The sequence below is a fragment of the Carcharhinus amblyrhynchos genome, chromosome 34 (assembly GCF_965287045.1).
Source record: "Carcharhinus amblyrhynchos chromosome 34, sCarAmb.v2.hapA, whole genome shotgun sequence".
Taxonomy (NCBI): domain Eukaryota; kingdom Metazoa; phylum Chordata; class Chondrichthyes; order Carcharhiniformes; family Carcharhinidae; genus Carcharhinus; species Carcharhinus amblyrhynchos.
The window spans coordinates 3,583,828-3,605,204 of record NC_137357.1 but is presented as its reverse complement, the minus strand read 5'-3'; the positions used below and the strand labels follow the sequence as shown (position 1 = coordinate 3,605,204).

The following is a 21,377-nucleotide window of genomic DNA, read 5'->3' as shown; positions in this document are numbered from 1 at the left end:
AGCCCAAACACTATCAGGAGCTAATCGAAACTAAGCTCACTATTCCTAAAGGGAATTCTGGCAAATGTATCTCCAAATTGTTTTAAAGCAAATTTTGAGTGTGTAACTCTGGTTCACCAGGTGTGCATCACTGCCTAAATGTGTTTGTTGATCAAATATATCAGAGTCACTGCAAATGCAGCATCGTGTGTGAATCAGAGCCATACGATTCACAGAATAGAATCCCGACAGCACAGAAGGAGGCCATTCTGCCCATCGAACCTGCACCAACTCTCCAATACAGCATCTTATCCAACTCTTATCCCCCTAACTCCAACATATTTACTACACTAATCCACCTAACGTACACATCTTTGGACACTAAGAGACAATTTAGCACAGCCAATCCCCTTAACATACACATCTTTGGACACTAAGGGACAATTTAGCATGGCCAATCCACCTAACCCGCATATCTTTGGACATTAAGGGGCAATTTAGCATGGCCAATCCACCTAACCTACACATCTTTGGACACTAGGGGGCAATTTAGCATGGCCAATCCATCTAACCTGCACATTTTTGGACACTAAAGGGTAACTTATCATGGCCAATCAACCTAACTCGCACATCTTTGGACACTAGGGGGCAATTTAGCATGGCCAATCCATCTAACCTGTACATCTTTGGACACTAAGAGGTAATTTAGCATGGCCAATCAACCTAACCTACACACCTTTGGACACCAAGGGGCAATTTAGCATGGCCAAGCCACCTAACCTACACATCTTTGGACACCAAGGGCAATTTGGCATGGCCAATCCACCTAACCTGCAGATCATTTTCACTCTAAAATGGAACGGTTTGTGATACCGAGGGGGTGTCGGAGGCGTTCGACTTCATAGACTATTTTGAAGAGCGTTCCGTCTTCTCAAAGTGGTTTGGTTGCCATCCTTGTTGGCATCCCTCCCAGAACATTCAGATAAAGCACTCAGATAAGATACAACAGGAATAGCAAGGATGGCAGATATGGCCAGGCAGAACATGAGATAATGAAGAAATTGTGTCTAGCTGCTGGTTTTGACCCTGGAGAGTAGAATGCAGCCTTGGTCGACTAAATGGCAAAGATGATAAATAATGCAGCGTGGGGGCAGGGGCTTGGGGAATATTTCTCGTGGCATTTGAAAGTCCTTATTCAAATGGATCAGTTCAAAGTGCAACAGTGCTACCTCGTGAAATAACGACAGTATTACATGTACAAACAGAACTTTTCTCCCTCCCCACTTGAGAGATGAAATAGTGTGCGATAAATTCAGACAGAATAGGGTGATATGTAGGTGGTTTTGCAGAGTGAAGTTACTCCATTACAGAAGCTAAAGCAGCCTGGAGTTGTCACAGTAACGCATCAGAGGGTACAGAAAAGATTTACCAGGATGTTGCCTGGTATGGAGGGCATTAGCTATGAGGAGAGGTTGGAGAAACTTGGTTTGTTCTCACTGGAGCGACGGAGGTTGAGGGGTGACCTGATAGAAGCCTACAAAATTATGAGAGGCTTATCAATACTCTTAAGAGTTCTGCCATTTACTGTATATTTCCTATATATATTAGACCTTCCAAAATGCATTACCTCACATTTGTCCAGATTAAACTCCATCTGCCATCTCTCCACAAGTCTTCAACTGATCTATATCCTGCTGTATCCTCTGATGGCCCTCATCACTATTCGCAAATCCACCAACTTTTGTGTTGTCTGCACTCATACTAATCAATCCAGTTACATTTTCCTCCAAATCATTTATATATATTACAAACAGCAAAAGTCCCAGCACTGATCCCTAAGGAATGCCAATTGTCACAGCCCTCTATTCAGAAACCCACCCTTCCACTGCTACCCTCTGTCTTCTTTGACTGAGCCAGTTTTGTACCCACCTTGCCAGCTCACCTCTGATCCCATGCCACTTCACCTTCTGCACCAGTCTGCCATGAGGGACCTTGTCAAAGGTCTTACTGAAGTCCATGTAGACAACATCCACTGCCCTACCTTCATCAATCATCTACGTCACTTCCTCGAAAAGCTCGATAAATTCGTGAGACACGACCTCCCCTTCACAAAACTAAAGTCACGAACCACAGCAATGTGGTTGTCTCTCAACTGCCCTCCAAGGGTAGGGATGGGTAGTAAGTGTGGCCAGCCAGTGAATCTGATGTTCCACGGTAAATAAAAAAGTCACTCAATTGACATACCAGTTTCCTAAGCCGTACCAAGCCTCACATCCCTCAAAATGAACACTAATTCAATAGGATCCCAGTTCATAGAACGCTGACAGTGTGGATTTAAGCCATTCAGCTCATCAAACCTACACCGACCACAACCCCACCCAAGCCCTATCCCCGTAACCCCATGTATTTACCCTGTGAATTCCCCTGAAATGAGGGTCAATTTAGCATGGCCAATAACCTACACATCTATGGGAGGAACCCCATGCAGACACGGGGAGAACGTGCAAACTCCACAGAGATAGTGACCCAGGGCCGGAATTGAACCCAGGTCCCTGTCACCGTGAGGCAGCAGTACCACCGTTCTGAGGGAAAGACCATTTTTGACCTGAAACGTCAGCTCCATTTTTCTCTCTCCACAAATGCGCCCAGTGTGCCACAAATACCTCCTAGTTAAGCCGTCTTTTTGAGCATTGCCTTCCCACAGAACCTTGAGTAATAGCGGCATTCTCATGGCCTGACATTTCAACAGCCAAGGGCTGGGAACTCCCTGAGATTTCACCGATCATCATTCAGTGTCCCTTACCTTGAACCAGTTACAACAGCGGACCCAGATGCAGCACAGGAACAGACCCTTGGGTTCTTCAAGCCTGCACTGATCATGTTATCCTATCCAGACCAACTGCTTCTACCCCTCTATTCCCCATTTGTTCATTTGCCTATCAAGATAAGTCTTAAATATCGCTAACATGTCTGCCTCAACCGTCTCACTTGGCACCACCCTCTGTGTAAAAAAAACTACCCCCCCCCGACACTGAACCTTTCCCCCCGCTTATCTTGAACTTGTCTCCCTTTGTAATTGTCATTTCTGGGAAAAAGCTTCCAACTGTTCACCCTATCTACACCCCTCATAATTTTACAAACTTCTATCATGTCGCCCCCTCAGCCTCCGTCTTTCCAGGGAGAACAATCCCAGTTTATTCAATCTCTCCTCATAGCTAATACCCTCCAAACCAGGCAACATCCTGGAAAACCTTATCTGCACTCCCTCCTAAGCCTCCACATCCTTCTGATAGTATGGTGACCAGAATGGGGCACAGTATTCCAAATGTAGCCTAACCAACATTTTATACAACTAGAACATCATTTGCCAACTGTTATACCTGATGCCCTGGCCGATGAAGGCAAGCACGCCACAGGCTTTCTTCACCACCTTTCCCACCTGTGCTGCCACTTTTAAGGATGTGTGGACCTGTACTCCCAGATCTCTCCATGTCTCTATGCTCCTGATGGTTCTGCCATATATTTTATAGCTCCCACCTGAATTGAATCTACCAAAATGCATCACCTCGCATTCATCCAGATTAAATTCCATCTGCCATTTCTCTGCCCAATTTTCCAGCCTATATCCTGCTGTATTCTCTGACAATCTTCATCAGTGTCCGCAACTTCAGCAAACTTAGAATCATCCGCAAATAGATCTATAGTGTCGGTCCAGTTCTGGCAGCACAGTGGATTAGCACTGCTGCCTCTCAGCACCAGGGTTCGATTCCCAGCTCGGGTCACTGTCTGAGTCTGTGCATTCTCCCCGTGTCTGCGTAGGTTTCCTCCACATGCTCCGGTTTCCTCCCACAGTCCAAAAGATGTGCTGGTTAGGTGCTAGAGTCTCCCTCAGTGTAACCCGAACAGGTGCTGGAGTGTGGCAACAAGGTGATTTTCACAGTAACTTCATTGCAATGTTAATGTAAGCCATTGTGACACTAATTTTCCTCAACTATTACAGAATCAGTGAATCATCTTTATTCATTGACAAGTTACACACAGATTTGATCTGATTTGATTTATTATTATCACATTTATGCAATGAAAAGTATTGTTTCTTGTGTGCAATACAGACAAAACATACCGTTCATTGAGAAGGAAAGGAGAGGATGCAGAATGTAATGTTAGTCATAGCTAAGGTGTAGAGAAAGATCAACGTAATGCAAGGTAGGTCCATTCAAAAGTCTGATGGAAGAAGCTGTTCTTGAGTCAGTTGATACATGACCTCAGACTTCTGTATCCTTTTCCTGATGGAAGCAGGTGGAAGAGAGAATGTCCGGGGTGTGTGGGATCCTCGATTATACTGGTTACTTTTCCAAGGCAGCAGGAAGTGTGGACAGAGTCAATGGATAGGAGGCTGGTTTGAGTGATGGACTGGGCTATGTTCACGACCCTTTGTAATTTCTTGTGGTCTTGTGCAGAGCAGGAGCCATCCCAAGCTGTGATACAACCAGAAAGAATGCTTTCTGTGGTGCATCTGTAGAAGCTGGTGAGAGTCATGCCAAATTTCCTTAGTCTCTGAGAAAATAGAGGCATTGGTGGGCTTTCTTAACTATAGAGTTAGCTGGGGGGACCAGGAGAAGGTTGTTGGTGATCCAGACACCTAAAAACGTGACGCTCTCTACCCTTTCTACTTCAACCCCGTTGGTGTAGACAGAGGCAAGTCTTTAACTGCGTTTCCTGAAGTCGATGACTGTTTTGTTGACATTGAGGGAGAGATTATTATCCCCTCGGTGTGAACAGCTAGGGAGGAATACTATCTTCTAGAAACGGAATCACATCTTAAAAAAAATCAACAAAATTCCACCATCCCGGTTAATGTTTCCATTTACAGTGAAAAGTGCATGAAGCTATTCAGCATCATACAACTCTATCTTATTAAGTAAAATTTCAGTGGAAACATAGTTTCTGCATCTCCTCACACATTTACCTGCCGCAGTGCTGGGTTCTTATACAGGGCTCGCTGCCAGAGGGCATCTTCCAGTGCCTTGCCCGAGGTCGAGGGGGTCATCTTTCTGAACTAAACATCTTCATCTGTCACAGTTTCCCCTCTGATTTCAGTTTCCCTGCTGTTTACACCCTCTATTTTCTCTATGGGCTGCCATTAGCAGTCTTTCCCCTGATTTCTGTGGCTGCGACTCATCTTTCATTCTCTCCCCCTGCAGTATAAACATCTTCCACTTTCTATGCCTTTTAGCTTTGACAAAGAGTCATCGGGACTCGAAACGTCAGCTCTTTTCTCTCCTTACAGATGCTGGCAGACCTGCTGAGATTTTCCAGCATTTTCTCTTTTGGTTTCAGATTCCAGCATCCACGTAATTTTTTTCCTAACTGAACCTTGGCATAATGTGTATCGGCAGGACGAGAGACACAGACATTATAACCAAAGCCTGTCCCATTCTTTTAAAGTTTTAATTATTAGTGCCGTAAGTACATTAACACTGCAATGAAGTTACTGTGAAAATCCCCTAGTCGCCACACTCCAGCGTCTGTTCGGGTTACACCGAGGGAGAATTTAGCATCTAACCAACAAGCCTTTCGGACTGTGGGAGGAAACTGGAGTATCCAGAGGAAGCCCACACAGACACGGGGGGAACATGGAAACTCCACACAGACAATGACCCAAGCCAGGAATCGAACCTGGGTCCCTGGCGCTGTGGGGCAGCAGTGCTAACCACTGTGCCACCTGAAACCAGTGCCTGTGCACTGTGGATGCAAAGATCTTTAGCTTGGACTTCCAAGGTGTTAGAAGGCAACACAGCAACTGCTGCCCTGGGCTGAAGAAAATCAGGCTCAGTAAAACGGAGTGTGTAAGAGGTCCTAGTCACAGAATAAATGACACTTGGGTGAAGTAGTGAGTTGAAGGTCGAGTAATCAAATTGTTGGAGAAATGGGAGAAGTTAGGCCCCTTATAGTCAAAAATCAAATGAGCTTCAGATCTGTTGAGCCTAACACTGCCAGCCCCTTCCTGGTCAATGTTAGAACCATAGAAAATTACAGCTCAGAAACAGGCCTTTTGGCCCTTCTTGTCTGTGCCAAACCATTTTTTGCCTAGTCCTACTGACCTGCACTTGGATCATATCCCTCCACACCCTTCTCATCCTTGAACCTGTCCAAGTTGTTAAAAGTGACCCCGCATTCACCACTTTATCCGGCAGCTCATTCCACACTCCCACCACTCTCTGCGTGAAGAAGCCACCCCTAATATTCCCTTTAAACTTTTCTCCTTTCACCTTAACTCACGCCCTCTGGTTTTTTTCTCCCCAGGTTCTTGTACACTATAGTGACAACTTATAGTCAAAAGTTCACTTTTAATGTCCCCTTTCCCTTTTCCCACTCTCCCTTTCTTGACTTGTTAACAGCCCGTTACTTTGCTAACTTTTTCCCCATTCTGAAATGCCACAAAACCCAAAATGTCATTTCTATTTCACTCTCCACAGATGCTGTCAGACCAGCTGAGTATTTCCAGCACTGTCTCCTTCTCCATCGGATTCCCAGTTTTGGCAATAAAATTTTATTTTTGAGTCACACGTAGGTTTACATTAACACTGCAATGAAGTTGCTGTGAAAATCTCCTAGTCACCACACTCCGGTGCCTGTTCATGTACAGTGAGGAAGAATTTAGCATTTGGACAGTGGGAGGAAACCCACGCAGACATCAGGAGAATGTGCAGTCTCCATACAGTGACCTGAGCTGGGAATCGAACCTGGGTTCCTGGTGCTAAGAGGCAGCAGTGACTACGTCTGTATGTGTCAGGAACTGTGTGTATGTCAGTCTCTGTGTGTGTGTCTGCGCGCGTGTGCGTATATATCAAAGTCATGGTAACATCTCTGACCAATATTATCCTGTTACTCCTTCATTCCTGGAGTTAGTTTCCTTTCTTACAAGTCAGGCACCCTTTCTAGCTTACTTTACAGATGGAACTGAGGGTAGAGTGCTGAGTAGTTAAATTTAACTTTATTTATTACATTCACATTGCAATGAAGTGACTGTGAAAATCCCCTAATTGCCACACTCTGGCATCTGTTCAGGTACACTGAAGGAGAATTTAGCACCTAACCAGCACATCTTTCGGATTGTTAGAGGAAACCGGAGCATCCGGAGGAAATCCACACAGACACGGGGAGAATGTACAGACTCCGCATAGACGGTAACCCAAGCCGGGAATTGAACCCGGGTCCCTGACATCATGAGACAGCTGTGCTAACCACTGTGCCACTAGGGCTTTGATATGTTGTAGGAATATTCCCTCAGTCCACAGAATCATAGCATCATAGTGTGTAAACAGACCCTTCGGCCCAACTTGTCCACACGCCTCTTTTTTTTAAAGCCCCTAAGCTAATCCCGATTACCCAAAAGGAAGCCATTTGGCCCATCAAGCCTGCATCGACATCTTTCCAAGTTACTGAAATGTTATTCAGGGAATAATCTATCAGGAATAGGTATACAATCCTAGCCCACATTACGACAGACACCAACTTCCAGGAACAAATTTTTTAAAAAGTTAATTTCTTTCCCTACAAGATCCAAAGTCCAACAAGCAGTTAAACAGAAAGTGTTTTATAACAGTGAAATTTCAGTGCAAGGTATTGCTGGTTCAGGTCCTGTTGTGAGTCACATTAAAACAGCACCAAGATTTTAAACTACCGCTCTTTTTTGCATAGAAAAAATGATTTAAATTATTCTTGTAAGGTGAGGATACTTTGAACGTGCTTTTAAAGATGCAATTCCTTTGGCACTTTTCTGGCCACAATATTACAGAATAAAATAGAATCTCAACAATGCAGAAGGACGCCATTCAGCCCATTGAGCCTGCACTGACCATAATCCCACCCACTTCCTATTCCTGTAACCACATGTTTTTACTCCAGCTAGTCCCCCTGACATTAAAGGGCAATTTAGCATGGCCAATCCACCTAACCCACACATTTTTAGACACCAAGGGACAATTTAGCATGGCCAATCCACCTAACCCACACATTTTTAGACACCAAGGGACAATTTAGCATGGCCAATCCACCTAACCTGCACATCTTTGGACTGTGGCAGAAAACTGGAGCACCTGGAGGAAACCCACAGACACAGGGAGAACGTGCAAATTCCACACAGACAGGGTCACCCGAGGCCAGAATTGAACCCTTGCCATGAGACAGCAGTGCTAACCACTCTACCGTCCATTTCAATGGGGTCCCTGGTACCCAAGATAAACGGTTGCCTTCTGTCATAGGATGCATTTAGGCCCTACAAATCATTGCCTATTGATAACTTTTCAAGTTAAAATGGAATGGGGTTGATAAAGAATGGGCGGTGGAAAATGAGGTGTCGTTTCAGACCAGCCAAACGACAGAATTAGTGTCACGGGCAGTAGGTGGTGTGTTTTTTGCACAAACAAGAGGGGCACGTGTCTGTGGGGGTTTGTGAAACAAACTGCACTGCAGTTATTTCATTCAGACTCCTTCTGCTTTTGTTAACACAAAGGAAAGGGGACACAGGTAGAGAACAGTCAGCGAGGAGCTCAGGGAGCCGAGTTGGAAGATAGGAGAGTGCACAGCAATGCTTGGAACAGACACCGGTGGTCACGTGTACATGGCCTCATGCAGATATTCCAGTCGCTGCTCCTTCTGCTTTCTTCTCTCCTGAAGCAAGAACAAAATAAAGGTTACAGTTTCGAGTTGCCCTACCTACTTAGCAAAAGGTATCTCTGTATGTAGGTGTAGCTGGCTAGCCGTGGACACCCGAGTAGATCCGACTACCATTTTCAGGCCAGCGTTCATTGTCTATCCCTAATTGCCCCTTCAAGATTGCCATCTTGAACCCGCTGCAGTCCCTGTGGTGTAGGTACACCCAGTAAGAAGTCTCACAACACCAGATTAAAGTCCAACAGTTTATATCAGTACTCCCAGTGCTGTTAGGGAGGGAGTTCCAGGATTGTTATTGGACATCAGTCCGTGTGATGTAGGTACACCCACAGTGCCGTTAGGGAGGGAGTTCCAGATTTTGACCCAGCGATAGTGAAGGAATGGCGAATATATTCTGGTATTAAGAATCTACCATGAAACCACTGTTGGAAAAACCCATGTGGGTCACTAATGTCCTTTAGGGAAGGAAATCTGCCATCCTTACCCGGTCTGGCCTACATGCGACTCCACAGCCACAGCAATGGGGTTGACTTTCAACTGCTCTCCAAGGGCAAAGTTTAAAGTTTATTGGTGTCATAAGTAGGCTTACATTAACACTGCAATGAAGTCACTATGAAACTAGCGATGAACGATAAATGCTGGGCAAGCTAGTGATACCTTCACCCCATCTAAGAATAGAATCCATAGAATTCCTACAATGCAGAAGGAGGCCATTCACTCCATCGAATCTGTGCCGACCACAGTTGCACCAGTGACCCAAGGCCGGAATCGAACCCGAGTTCCTGGCGCTGAGAGGTAGTGGAGCTAATCACTGTGCTGCACAGACAAAAACAATTATTTCAAGTCAGGATGGTGGGTGACTTGGAAGTGAACCTATCAGACAGGGCTGCTTTGTCCTGGATGGTGTCGAACTTCTTGAGTGTTGTTGGGAGCTGCACCCATCCAGGCAAGTGGGGAGTATTCCATCACACTCCTGACGTGTCCCTTGTAGATGGGGGACAGGCTTTGGGGGAGTCAGGAGGTGAGTTACTCTCCACAGGATTTCTTGACTGTTTGTGGATAAGGGCAGCAGATACATGGGGAACACCACCACCTGCAAGTTCCCCTCTGAGCCACTCACCATCCTGACTTGGAAATATATCGGCCATTCCTTCACTGTTGCTGGGGTCAAAACCCTGGAATTCCCTAACAGCACTGTGGGTATACCTACACTACAAGGACAGCAGCAGGTTCAAGGTGGCGGCTCACCACCACCTTCTCAAGGGGCAATTAGGGATGGGCAACAAATGCTGGCCAGCCAGTGACACCCATGTCCCACGAAGGAACATTGGAAAAACAGCTTGCTCTGGGGCTGGTCATCTACTTCCTTTCTCTTGGGCTCTCTCATAACATCGTAATTAACAGAGTCATAAAGTTCCATTCACCCAGTCTGTGGGATCCTTAACTAGAGAAGGATTGTTGCATCAGTGATGCTGCACCTGGAGTACTGGGCACAGTTTTGGTCCCCTTATTTGAGGAAAGATGTATTGGAGGTAGTTCAGAGGAAGTTCACCAGATTGACTCCAAAGATGAGGGGTTGTATGAAGAGAGATTGAACAGTTTAGGCTGGAACTCTCTGGAATTTAGAAGAATGAGAGGAGATCAAATTGAGGTTTACAAGATGATAAAAGGTGTGGATAAAGTAGACATGGGGCAGATGCTTCCTCTTGTAGCACATTCTAGGACGAGAGGTCATAGTCTCAGGATAAGGGGCAGCAAATTTAAAACAGGGAAACACTTCTCCCAAAGGGTTGTGAATCTGTGGAATTTGCTACCCAAACTGCGATGGATGCTGGGACAGGGAGTAAATTGAAGGAGGAGTTAGACAGATTTTTAATTGGTAATGGGTTGAAGGGGAAAGGCAGGAAAATGGGGATGAGGAGCATATCAGCCATGATCGAATGGCAGAGTGGACTCGATGGGCCGAATGGTCTAATTCTGCTCCTACATCTCATGAAGAAGGCACGTCCCTGACTTAGCACCCTGGAAATCTCAATGGTACAGCTCCATTGAACCAAGACAGGGCTGCAATGCTTTCTATGGCAGTTCAAAATCCTTCCACATGTCTGTTAATTATGGTGTTTCCAAGTTGGTCTAAAGGGGGTACACAGCCACCTGGTTTGTCTGAATGGATTTACAGTCACAGTGACTGGCTTCACACCATGTGAATGATCAGAAAAACCATCTTACCAGAACCAGGCACATTTCAGAATATCCCAACAGTGCAATAAAGTACATCCTGAATCTAAGAGGAAAAGTTCTGACATTGCTCCATTGTCTTACCTTGTCTTGTTTGTACTCCTCGTACTCTGCGTTGTCAGTGGGTAACTCCAGTCTGCACAGTGGGCAGGAATTTGTCTAGGAAAATACAACAACATTCGAATTGAGACACTCTCTCTCTCTCTCTCTACTGACCGATGCAGACCGCGAGCTGGTGTTACTTAGGGTGGCACAGTGGTTAGCACTGCTGCCTCACAGCGCCAGGGACCTGGGTTCGATTCCTGGCTCAGGTCACTGGCTGTGTGGAGTCTCTTGTGTCTGTGTGGGCTTCCTCCCAGTCTGGTGAGGTGGATTGGCTCTGCTAAATTGAACTTAGTGTCGGGGATTAGCGGGGTAAATACGTAGGGTTATGGGAATTGGGCCTGGGTGGGATTGTGGTGAGTGCAAACTCAATGGGCCAAATGGCTTCCTTCTGCACTGTAGGGTTCTATGATTCTACAGGGCCACCTCAAAGGGACAAGAGAGATTATTGCTACTAATAGTCAGTGCCCTTGGGAAGGAAAGTTTCAGGGATCGAAAACTAATTAATATCTAAATGAACGGAGAAGTTTCAGGTGGCAAACCGGGTGGCACAGTGCCTCATAGCACTAGGGTCCCAGGTTCGATTCCCAGCTTGGGTCACTCAGTGTGGAGCCTGCATTTTCTCCCCATGTCTGCGTGGGTTTCCTCCGGGTGCTCTGGTTTCCACCCGCAGTCTAAAGATGTGCAGGTTTAGGTGGATTGATCATGATAAATTGCCCCTTAGTGTCAAAGGGACTATCTAGGGTAAACACATGGGGTTATGGGGATAGGGCCTGGGTGGATTGTGGTCAGTACGATGGGCCAAATGGCCTACTTCTGCATTGTAGGGGTTCTATAACTTGTGCCCACGTACCTTGCCCAACCAGGGCACGATGCACCCAGAGTGGAAGAAATGTTCACATGGCATCTTCTTCACTTTCTCTTCTTCCTCAAATTCTAACAAGCACACCGGACACTTCAGGCCTCTGTCTGAAAGGAAAGCAAAACAGCCCTTGCTGTAACATGGCGCAGAACAATTCTGTGACACCTCAACTGCGTGATTCACCCAAAACAGAAATCGCTGGAAATACTCAGCAGGTCAGGCAGCATCTACAAGAACCAGATTTGAGCTCAATGACCTTTTATCAGAATGGGCTATTTTTAAAATTTCATTCATGGTGATGGGATGTGGGCATCGCTGACTAGAACAGCATTTGTTGCCCATCCTGTGAAAGGGTAGTCAGTGATAAGCTGCCTTCCTCAGCCATTGCAGTCCATGTGGCATAGGTACACCCACAGTATTTGGGAGGTGGTTCTGGGATTTTCACAGCGACAATGAAGGAACGGAGATTTGGTTCTGAGTCAGGATGGTGTTGCAGGGGCACTTGGAGGGGAACAGGTGGTAGCATTTCCGTGTGACTACTGCCCCTGTCCTTCTAGGTGGCAAAGGTTTGGCCAGTGCTGTCAAAGGAGCCTTGATGAATTGCTTCAGTATATCACCAACACAGTCAACAGAATGGCATACCAACAAAGAAAAGTAATTCCTTCTTTCCCTGCTTTTTTTAAATTCATTTGTGGGACATGGGTGTTGCTGGCTGGCCAGCATTTATTGCCCATCCCTCATTATCCGAGGGCACTTGAGAGTCAACCACATCGCTGTGGCTCTGGAGTCACATGTAGGCCAGACCGGGTAAGGCCAGCAGATTTTCTTCTCTAAAGGGAACCAGATGGGTTTTTCTGACAATCGACAATGGTTTCATGGTCATCAGTAAATTCCTAATTCCAGATTTTATTTTTAATTGACTTCAAATTCCACCATCTGCTGAGTTTCTGGATTAATATTCTAGCAATAATACCACTCAGTCACTGCCTCCCTGTACCTTAAACTACAGGGCTATGAACCAGGTGTAGGAAGGTGGGATTAGAAAGGGCACTTGGGTGTTCTTCGGCTGGCATGCACAAGATGGGCCAAACAGCCTCCTTCCATGCTGTTTCATAGAATCCCACAGTTCAGAAGGAGACCCATCAAGGCCACACCAACTATAATCCCACCCAGACCCTATTCCTGTAATCCCACATATTTACCCTGCTAATCCCCTGACACTTAGGTGAATTTATCATGGCCAATCCATCTAATCCGCACATCGTTGGACTGTGGGAGGAAACTGGAGCACTCGGAGGAAACCCACACAGACACAGGGAGAATATGCAGACTTCACACAGACAGGGACCCGAAGCCGGAATTGAACCTAGGTCCCTGGAGCTTTGAGACAGCAGTGCCAACATCTGTGCCACCATGCTGTTTTTTGCGCTATAACTTTCTCTTGATCATGCCTATGGATCTTTGAAGGTGACAGGGCACTGACAGTAGATAGCAAAGCAAAAGATCCTGTGTCTTAGTGGGTTCCCTCTGGGTGCTCCAGTTTCCTCACACAATCCAAAAGACGTGCTGGTTAGGTGGACTGGCCATGCTAAATTGCCCCCTAGTGTCAGGGGGACTAGCAAGGGTAAATGCATGGCATTATGGGGATGGAGCCTGGGTGGGATTGTGGTCAGTGCTGACTTGGTGGGTCGAATGGCCTCCTTCTGCACTGTAGGATTCTATGATTCTATCTCAAAAGGAAATCGGACTGGATAAAACTACAGGGATACGGAGATAGAGCAGGAGAATGGAACTGTCTGAATTGACCTAAAGCGAGCTAGCATGGATTTGATGGGTTGAATGGCCTGCGTCTGTGATGTAATGTCATTATGACCCTAAGGGCTAAACCTGGAATCTTGAGATTAGCATTGCACACGTCATTTAGGTAACCAATTTTACAATCCTGTACCCTGATCCCGACAACACTCAATCATCAGGCAAGGCTAATTATATCCCCTACGGTGCTGGCCCTGAACCTACCTGCCTGGGCTGGTGTCACAGCAAACGTGGGGAGATTCTGTACAATCTCCTTCTTGGCAGCGGGTGGCAATCGGTGATCCCAGTCAGAGAAATCCACCTGCCCCAGGTCCAGGTCCATTCCTGCCAACAAAGACCTGCAAAACCCACAGCACAAAACAGGAAGAAGAGTTATTGCTCAGACATTTCATATCTTATCCTCATTAATACGAAACATCACCCCCACCTCCCATCCATTGGCTCCGTCTACATTTCCCGTGCCTTGGCAAAGCAGCCGGCATAACCAAGGACCCCACGCACCCCGGACATTCTCCCTTCCACCTTCTTCTGTCGGGAAAAAGATACAGAGTTCTGAGGTCGTGTACCAACCGACTCAAGAACAACTTCTTCCCTGCTGTCATCAGACTTTTGTACCTCGCTCTAACTTGAATTTTCCCTACACTCTAGCTATAACTGTAATACTAGATTCTACACTCTTCTCTATGAACGGTATGTTTGACTGTATAATGTGCAAGAAACAATAATCTTCACTGTATGTTACAGATACGAGAGAGAGGCGAGAGGAGGGATTACGAATGGGAATGAGCCAGAATTCGCTGCCTACAAGGGCAGTGGAAGCAGAGAGGATGAGTGATCTTGTGGGGCAGCGCGGTGGAACAGTGGTTAGCACCACTGCCTCACAGCGCCAGGTTCGATTCCCAACTCGGGTCACTGTCTGTGTAGAGTTTGCAGGTTCTCCCCTGTGTCTGCATGGGTTTCCTCCCACAGTCCAAAGATGTGCGTGGATTGGCCATGCAAACAAAGTCAAATTTCTGCCGCCACTTCAGGAATACTTTATCTTTTTAAACAGATATCTGTCCTTCCTATCCATTTCATGGAAGTCCCTTTCTAATATAAGAACACAGCCTCTTCTGCATTGTAAAATTCTACAATCCTTCCTCAGAAAAGGAGACCAAAACTGCACACAACACTCCAGGTGTGGCCTCACCAAGGCGCTGTATAATTGCAGCAACAACAACATCCCTGCTCCTGCACTTGAAACCACTCGCAACGAAGGCCAACACACCTTCTTTACCACCTGCATACTTACCTTCAGTGACCAATGCACAAGGACACCCAGATCCCTCTGCCCACTGCCTTCTCCCACTTTACAGCCATTCAGGGAATAATCTACCTTCTTGTTTTTACTTCCAAAGTGAATAACCTCATATTTATCCAAATTAGACTGCACCTACTATCGATTACCCCACTCACCCAACCTGTCCAGGTCTCCTTCCCATTAAACCCCACCCCAACCCCACAGATATCTATCTATCTATCTATCTATCTACCTACCCTCCCTGTCCTGTCCGTAAAGGTCTCGGGGTGAGGCTCTGTACCTGGCCAGCTCCAGCAAGGCGTTCTGCCGGTACTGCTCCTCGGGGTCAGTCGGCTCACAGTCATGTTCATCGAAATAGGAAGCCATTTTGATGCTTCAGCCGCTCCTGCATCATCACCACCCGCCCACCGCCGTGACTGACAGGCCGCTCCACCAATCACTAAACCCGATTCCGGCCGCTGACTAGCAGGTTAACCAATCCGTGGAGAGGGCGAAGGTGGGACCTTTTCACCATCGTCCGCCCCCTTCCGGGGTGCTGATTGACATCAAGATAGACCAATCAACTTTCGAAGAGACGGCCATTGACGGATCATGAGCCAATCGGTGGAGCGGGAAGGCGGGACCGCTCTCGCGAAGCCCTGCTCCCTCGCCCCGTGACGTTCCGCAGCCCTGTATGCTGATTGACATGCAGTTTGACCAATCACCGTTGGAATCGTGTTGATGGGCGATTAACCAATCGGTGTTGAGGGAAGGCGGGACCGTCTCAGCATCTCCTCGCCCCCTTTCCTGGGCTGCTGATTGACATCAAAATTTTCCAATCACCATTGGAAGCTGGGCTGCTGACGACCCATGAACCAATTGGTGGAGAGGAAAGGCGGAACATCGCCGCATCGCCCCGGTGTTGATTGACATCCGAATCAACAAATGACCAGCCGTAGGCGGATGATTACTCAATAAGTGGCGAGGGAAGGCGGGTTCTCCCTGTCTGCTGATTGACAGCCAGGTTAGCCAATCACCGTCCGATAACTGGGTATGGCCCATTCAGTGGAGAAGACCCGCCCCTCTGTGCTGATTGACATCTCGGAAACCAATCACATCTTGGAAACCAATCACATTTGGAACTGCCTCCCTTTATCGGAGATGAACCAATTGGTGGCGAGAAGAGCCACCTCCCTCCGTCCGTGAGCAGATTGACAGCCAGCTTGACCAACCAACATTCACAAAACTGTCCCCTTTGACGGACGTGGAGCCAATCGGCTGAAAGAAGAGGCGGGACGTATCGTCCTCTCTCCTCTCCCGCCTGCGGCAGGCCAAGCTAACGGTTACCTCAGCAACTGCGCTCACCTGGCCTGAAGGTGTTGAAAGATGTTCTGGCCATTCCCCAGGTAGATGCTGAAGGAGCTTGACCAGATAACCAGCTTCCAGGTAACTATCTCCAGGTAACTAGCCTTTCTTAAACGTTTTAATTAACTAATATGAGTTATTCATTATTATCAATGATCAATCATTCTGGCTTATGCCATAAGCAAAAAGCATTTATTTTTATTTGGCAATTTATATTTCAGTAATTTTTTTTATAAAACATTTATATTTATTTTGCAGTTTATGTTTTCTGTAATAATTTCTGGTAAAATATATAGCAACTTATATTTTCTATAATAAGTTTTATAAAACATTTAAATTTATTTAGCAATTTATATGTTGGTTTTTTTTTGTAAAACATTGATGTTTGGCAATTTATATCTTAGTAATTTTTTTTTGTAAAACATTTATATTCCTTTAGGAATTTAACCAGGATTATGAATGAAGCCTGGTCCATCACAGAAACCAGTCTCCCACTCTGTCTACACTTCCCACTGCCTCGGAAAAGAAGCCAGCATAATTAAGAAGCTCATGCACTTCGGAAATTCTCTCTTCCATCTTCTTCCGTCAGGAAATAGATACAAAAGTCTGAGGTCGCATACCAGCAGACTCAAGAACAGCTTCTTCCCTGCTGCTGTCAGACTTTTGAATGGATCGACCTCATATTAAGCTCATCTTTCTCTAGTTAGGACTGGAACACTACATTCTGCACCCTCTCCTTTCCTTCTCCCTTATGTATTGGATAGACAATATGCTTTATCAGTATAGCGTGCAAAAAATAATATTTTTCACTCTATACTGATACATGTATAGTATAGAATCATAGAATTTACAGTGCAGGAGACCATTTGGCCTATTGAGCCTGCACTGACAACAATCCCACCCAGGCCCCATTCCCATAACCCCACATATTTAACTTCCTAATCCCCCTGATACTAAGGTGCAATTTATCATGGCAAATCAACCTAACCCGCACATCTTTGGAGTGTGAGAGCAAACCAGAGCACCCAGAGGAAACCCACGCAGACATGGGGAGGATGTGCACACAGTCACCTGAGGCTGGAATTGAACCCAGGTCCCTGATGCTACGAGGCAGCAGTGCTAACCACCGTGTCACCTCTCTGGCACCTTGGCCATGCTAAATTCTCCCTCAGATGTACCCGAACAGGTGCTGGAAGTGACATAAGAACATAAGAAATAGGAGCAGGAGTAGGCCATCTAGCCCTTCGAGCCTGCCCCGCCATTCAATAAGATCATGGCTGATCTGTCGTGTCTCAGTTCCACATTCCCGCCCTCTCCCCATAACCCTTAATCCCCTCTCTTATCAAAAACCCATCAACCCGTGTCTTAAAAATATTTAGCGAGGCAGCCTCCACCACCTGAACGGGCAGAGATTCCAGAGATTCACCACCCTTTGAGTGAAGAAGTTCCTCCTCAACTCCGTTCTAAACCACCCCCCCTTTATCTTGAGGCTGTGCCCCCTAGTCCTACTGCCCTTTCTGAGCGGGAAGAGTCTCTCCACCTCTATCCTATCCATCCCATTCATCATCTTATATGTCTCAATTAGATCTCCCCTCATTCTTCTAAACTCTAACGAGTACAAGCCTAGTTTATTCAGCCTCTCCTCATAGCTCAACCCCCTCAACTCTGGTAAACCTAGTAAACCTCCTCTGCACTCCCTCCAAGGCCAAAATATCCTTGCGTAAGTACGGCGACCAAAACTGCACACAGTACTCCAGCTGCGGCCTCACCAATGCCCTATACAGCTGCAGCAAGACCTCCCTACTTTTATATTCAATCCCTGATTTTCCCAATAACTTCACTGCAGTGTTAATGTAAGTCTGCTTGTGACACTAATAAACAAACTTTAAACTTTAAATAAATATTGCTTCTCGATTCATAGAATCCCTATAATGCAGGAGGAGGCCATTTGGCCCATTGAGCTTGCACCAACCACAATCCCAATCACTGTATTTAACTTGCTACTACCTGACACTAAGAGACAATTTAGCATTAACTAATTAATTAATCAACTTAATCTGCAGGTCTTTTAAAAGCTTTTTACAGTTTATTTAGTATTGTCACAAGTATGCTTACATTAACACTGCAATGAAGTCACTGTGAAAATCCCCTCATCATCACACTCCAGTGAACAAAGAACAAAATCAGCCTGGGAAACAGGCCCTTCGGCTCAACAAGCCCGTGCCGCCATCCCAACACCACCAGCCCACCTCTCTACCCATGACCCCTATCTAATGTTTTATGGCCATCCAGATTGAGGGAAACTGATTTAGGGACAATTTATTCCTGCCAATCAGCCTAACAGCGCATCTTTGGGGTGTGGGAGGAAACCGGAGCACCCGGAGAAAACCCACGTAAGCACGGGGAGAATGTGCAAACTCCCACAGACACCGGCCCAAATCCATGTGTCTGCACAGCAATCAGTGATAGTCACTGAGCTGTCGTCTTGCCCAGTATCTTGTCCAGTTTAGGCATACACTAACGACATGAAGCACTCGGCCAATCTCGAACAACCAAGAGCAGCCCCAGTACGACCCATCGCGTGTATGCCCCTCGTTGGACATGAGGTGGACCGACTTAAAACCTGTGAATGAAAAGAAAAAAAACAGTATTATCATACTATACCCATTTATATTACCAGGGACGCCCCAATGCTAATGACCCTTATTTAAAAGGTTCTCCTACATCCACCCATCTCCAACTCAGTCATGTGCCTGTCTAAGTTACTCTTAAAGGACTCTAGCGTGTTTGCCTCCACCACCTTACTTGGCAGAGCATTCCATACCCCGACTACCCTCTGTGTGAAAAACCTCCCTCTAATATCTGTGTTGTACCGCTCCCCCCTCACCTTAAGTCCATGGCCCCTTGTCCTATGTGTCTCTATTATAGGAAATAGCTTACCTCTGTTTACTCTATCTATACCCTTCATAATCTTATATACCTCTATTAGATCCCCCCTCAGTTGGCGTCTTTCAGGGGAAAAGAACCCCAATTTCTTCAATCTTTCCTCACTGACGGAGAATTTAGCACCTAATTAGCAAATCTTTCGGACTACGGGAGGAAACTGGAGCACCCAGAGGAAACCCATGCAGACACGGGGAGAATGTGCCAACTCCACACAGACAGTGACCCAAACCGGGACTCGAACAGGGTCCCTGGCGCAATGCTAATCGTGCCATCATGCAGACTGTGGGAGGAAACCGGAGCACCCGGAGGAAACCCACACAGACACAGAGAACGTGCGGACTCTGCACAGTCACCGAAGCCAGGAGTTAAACCTGGGTCCCTGGCGCCGTGAGGCAGCAGTTCTAACCACCGTGCCGTCCAGTTTAAGGTAAGGTTGTTGGTTTATCTGAAATTGATTGTCAGTGTAGCTATTAATGCACTCAGAAAAGTTTATCAATCTCTGTTTTGCTATCAAGCTTCTCTCTGCCTCTGCTCGGGAATAGTTTGGTATCATAACATTGCATAAATGCAGTTCAACGCATGGGAGGGTAAGGTCACACACTCTGAATGTAAGAGAAAGAAAAACAGAATAATGAAGGAGAAAGGAATTTTGGATCCACGTCCATAAAAGTTTGGTACAAAATCAAGAAGGCTTAAGGGAGTTATCTCTGGGGTAAGGGTGTATAAAAGTAGCAATGAGTTATAACTAACTTATGCACAGCCTCAGTCACACAGATCATACGGAGTATTGTATTCAATCTGTGCAGGAAGGATGTGGAAATAGAAAACCTGTTTTTCCTGGTGGGGCAGCCTGAACAAGAGGGAATGGATAAGATTGTGAATAAAAGCAGGAAGTCCTTTTTAATACAAAAGGTAGAACACTCCCCATAAAAGTTTATTATTAGTTCACAAGTAGGCTTACGTTATAGAATAGATTTCCCACGGTACAGAAGGAGGCCATTTGGCCCATCGCATCTGCACTGACAACAATCCCTCCCCCCACCCCTGTAACCTCACATATTTACCCTGCTAATCCCCGCAAAACTAGGGTCAATTTAGCACGGTCTAACCTGTGCATCTTTGGATTGTGGAAGGATATCAGAGCACCCGGAGGAAACCCACACAGACAGGGGGAGAACGTGCAGACTCCACACAGCCAGTGACCCAAGCCAGGAATAGAACCCGGGTCTCTGGTGCCATGAGGCAGCAATGCTAACCTCTGTGCCACCCCAACATCACTGCAATGACGTTACTGTGAAAATTCCCTAGTCGCTACACTCTCCAACATCTTTTCGGGTACGAAGAACAAAGAAAATTACAGCACAGGAACAGGCCCTGCAGCCCTCCACGCCTGCACCGGCCACGCTGCCCATTTGAACTAAAGCCCCCTACCCTTCTGGGGACCATACCCTCTGTTCCCATCCTATTCATGTATTTATTGAAATGCTTCTTAAAAGTCACTTTCGTAATTGCTTCCACTACCGTCCCAGTACACTGAGGGAGAACTTTGCATGGCCAGTGCAACTAACCAGCATGTCTTTCTGACTGTGTGAGGAAACCGGAGCACCCGGAGGAAACCCACACAGACATGGAGGAGAACGTACAAACTCCACACAGGCAGTGACCCAAGCTGGGAATCAAACCCGAGTCCCTGGCGCTGTGAGGCAGCTTTGCTAACCACTGTGCCACCGCGCGTTTGGGGTACTGGCCGGATTATGGGGCCAGGGTGAGTCAGGTCCATGGTCTAACTGAATGGCGGACGGGGCTCAAGGGGCCACCTTCTGTTTCTTCCTCCCTATTTACAAGAACAAGGCTCACTGCTTCTGGTTTGTACTGAATTTGGTCTGAGTAGGTGTGCCACTAGGTGGAGTTTAAGAACCACTTCTCAGTTAAGTGCACATTTCTGATGCCTCATTTCAGCCTCTGGGATCCTGAGCGGAAGTGGATTTGATGTCAGCAGCCTAGCAATCATTAACTGAGAGCACTTCATTCACTGTGTCCCTTCCAACTGCAGCTGTTGACATATCTCACTGCAGGGATCAGTAAACTCATTCTGACTGATTTACTGGGCTG

General features: G+C 46.5%; 1 protein-coding gene across 1 annotated transcript; it reads right to left on the bottom strand.

Moving 5' to 3' along the window:
• Nucleotides 1-5,539: 5,539 nt before the first annotated feature.
• On the bottom strand, nucleotides 5,540-15,366 carry rnf181 (ring finger protein 181). Its single transcript, XM_080217130.1, has 5 exons — nucleotides 15,256-15,366; nucleotides 13,880-14,013; nucleotides 11,852-11,967; nucleotides 10,981-11,055; nucleotides 5,540-8,655 (listed from the first exon to the last, which is right to left on the bottom strand). Exons 1-5 carry the CDS (start codon nucleotides 15,339-15,341, stop codon nucleotides 8,596-8,598), a joined length of 471 nt encoding a protein of 156 aa, XP_080073256.1. The 5' UTR covers nucleotides 15,342-15,366; the 3' UTR covers nucleotides 5,540-8,595.
• Nucleotides 15,367-21,377: the final 6,011 nt, after the last annotated feature.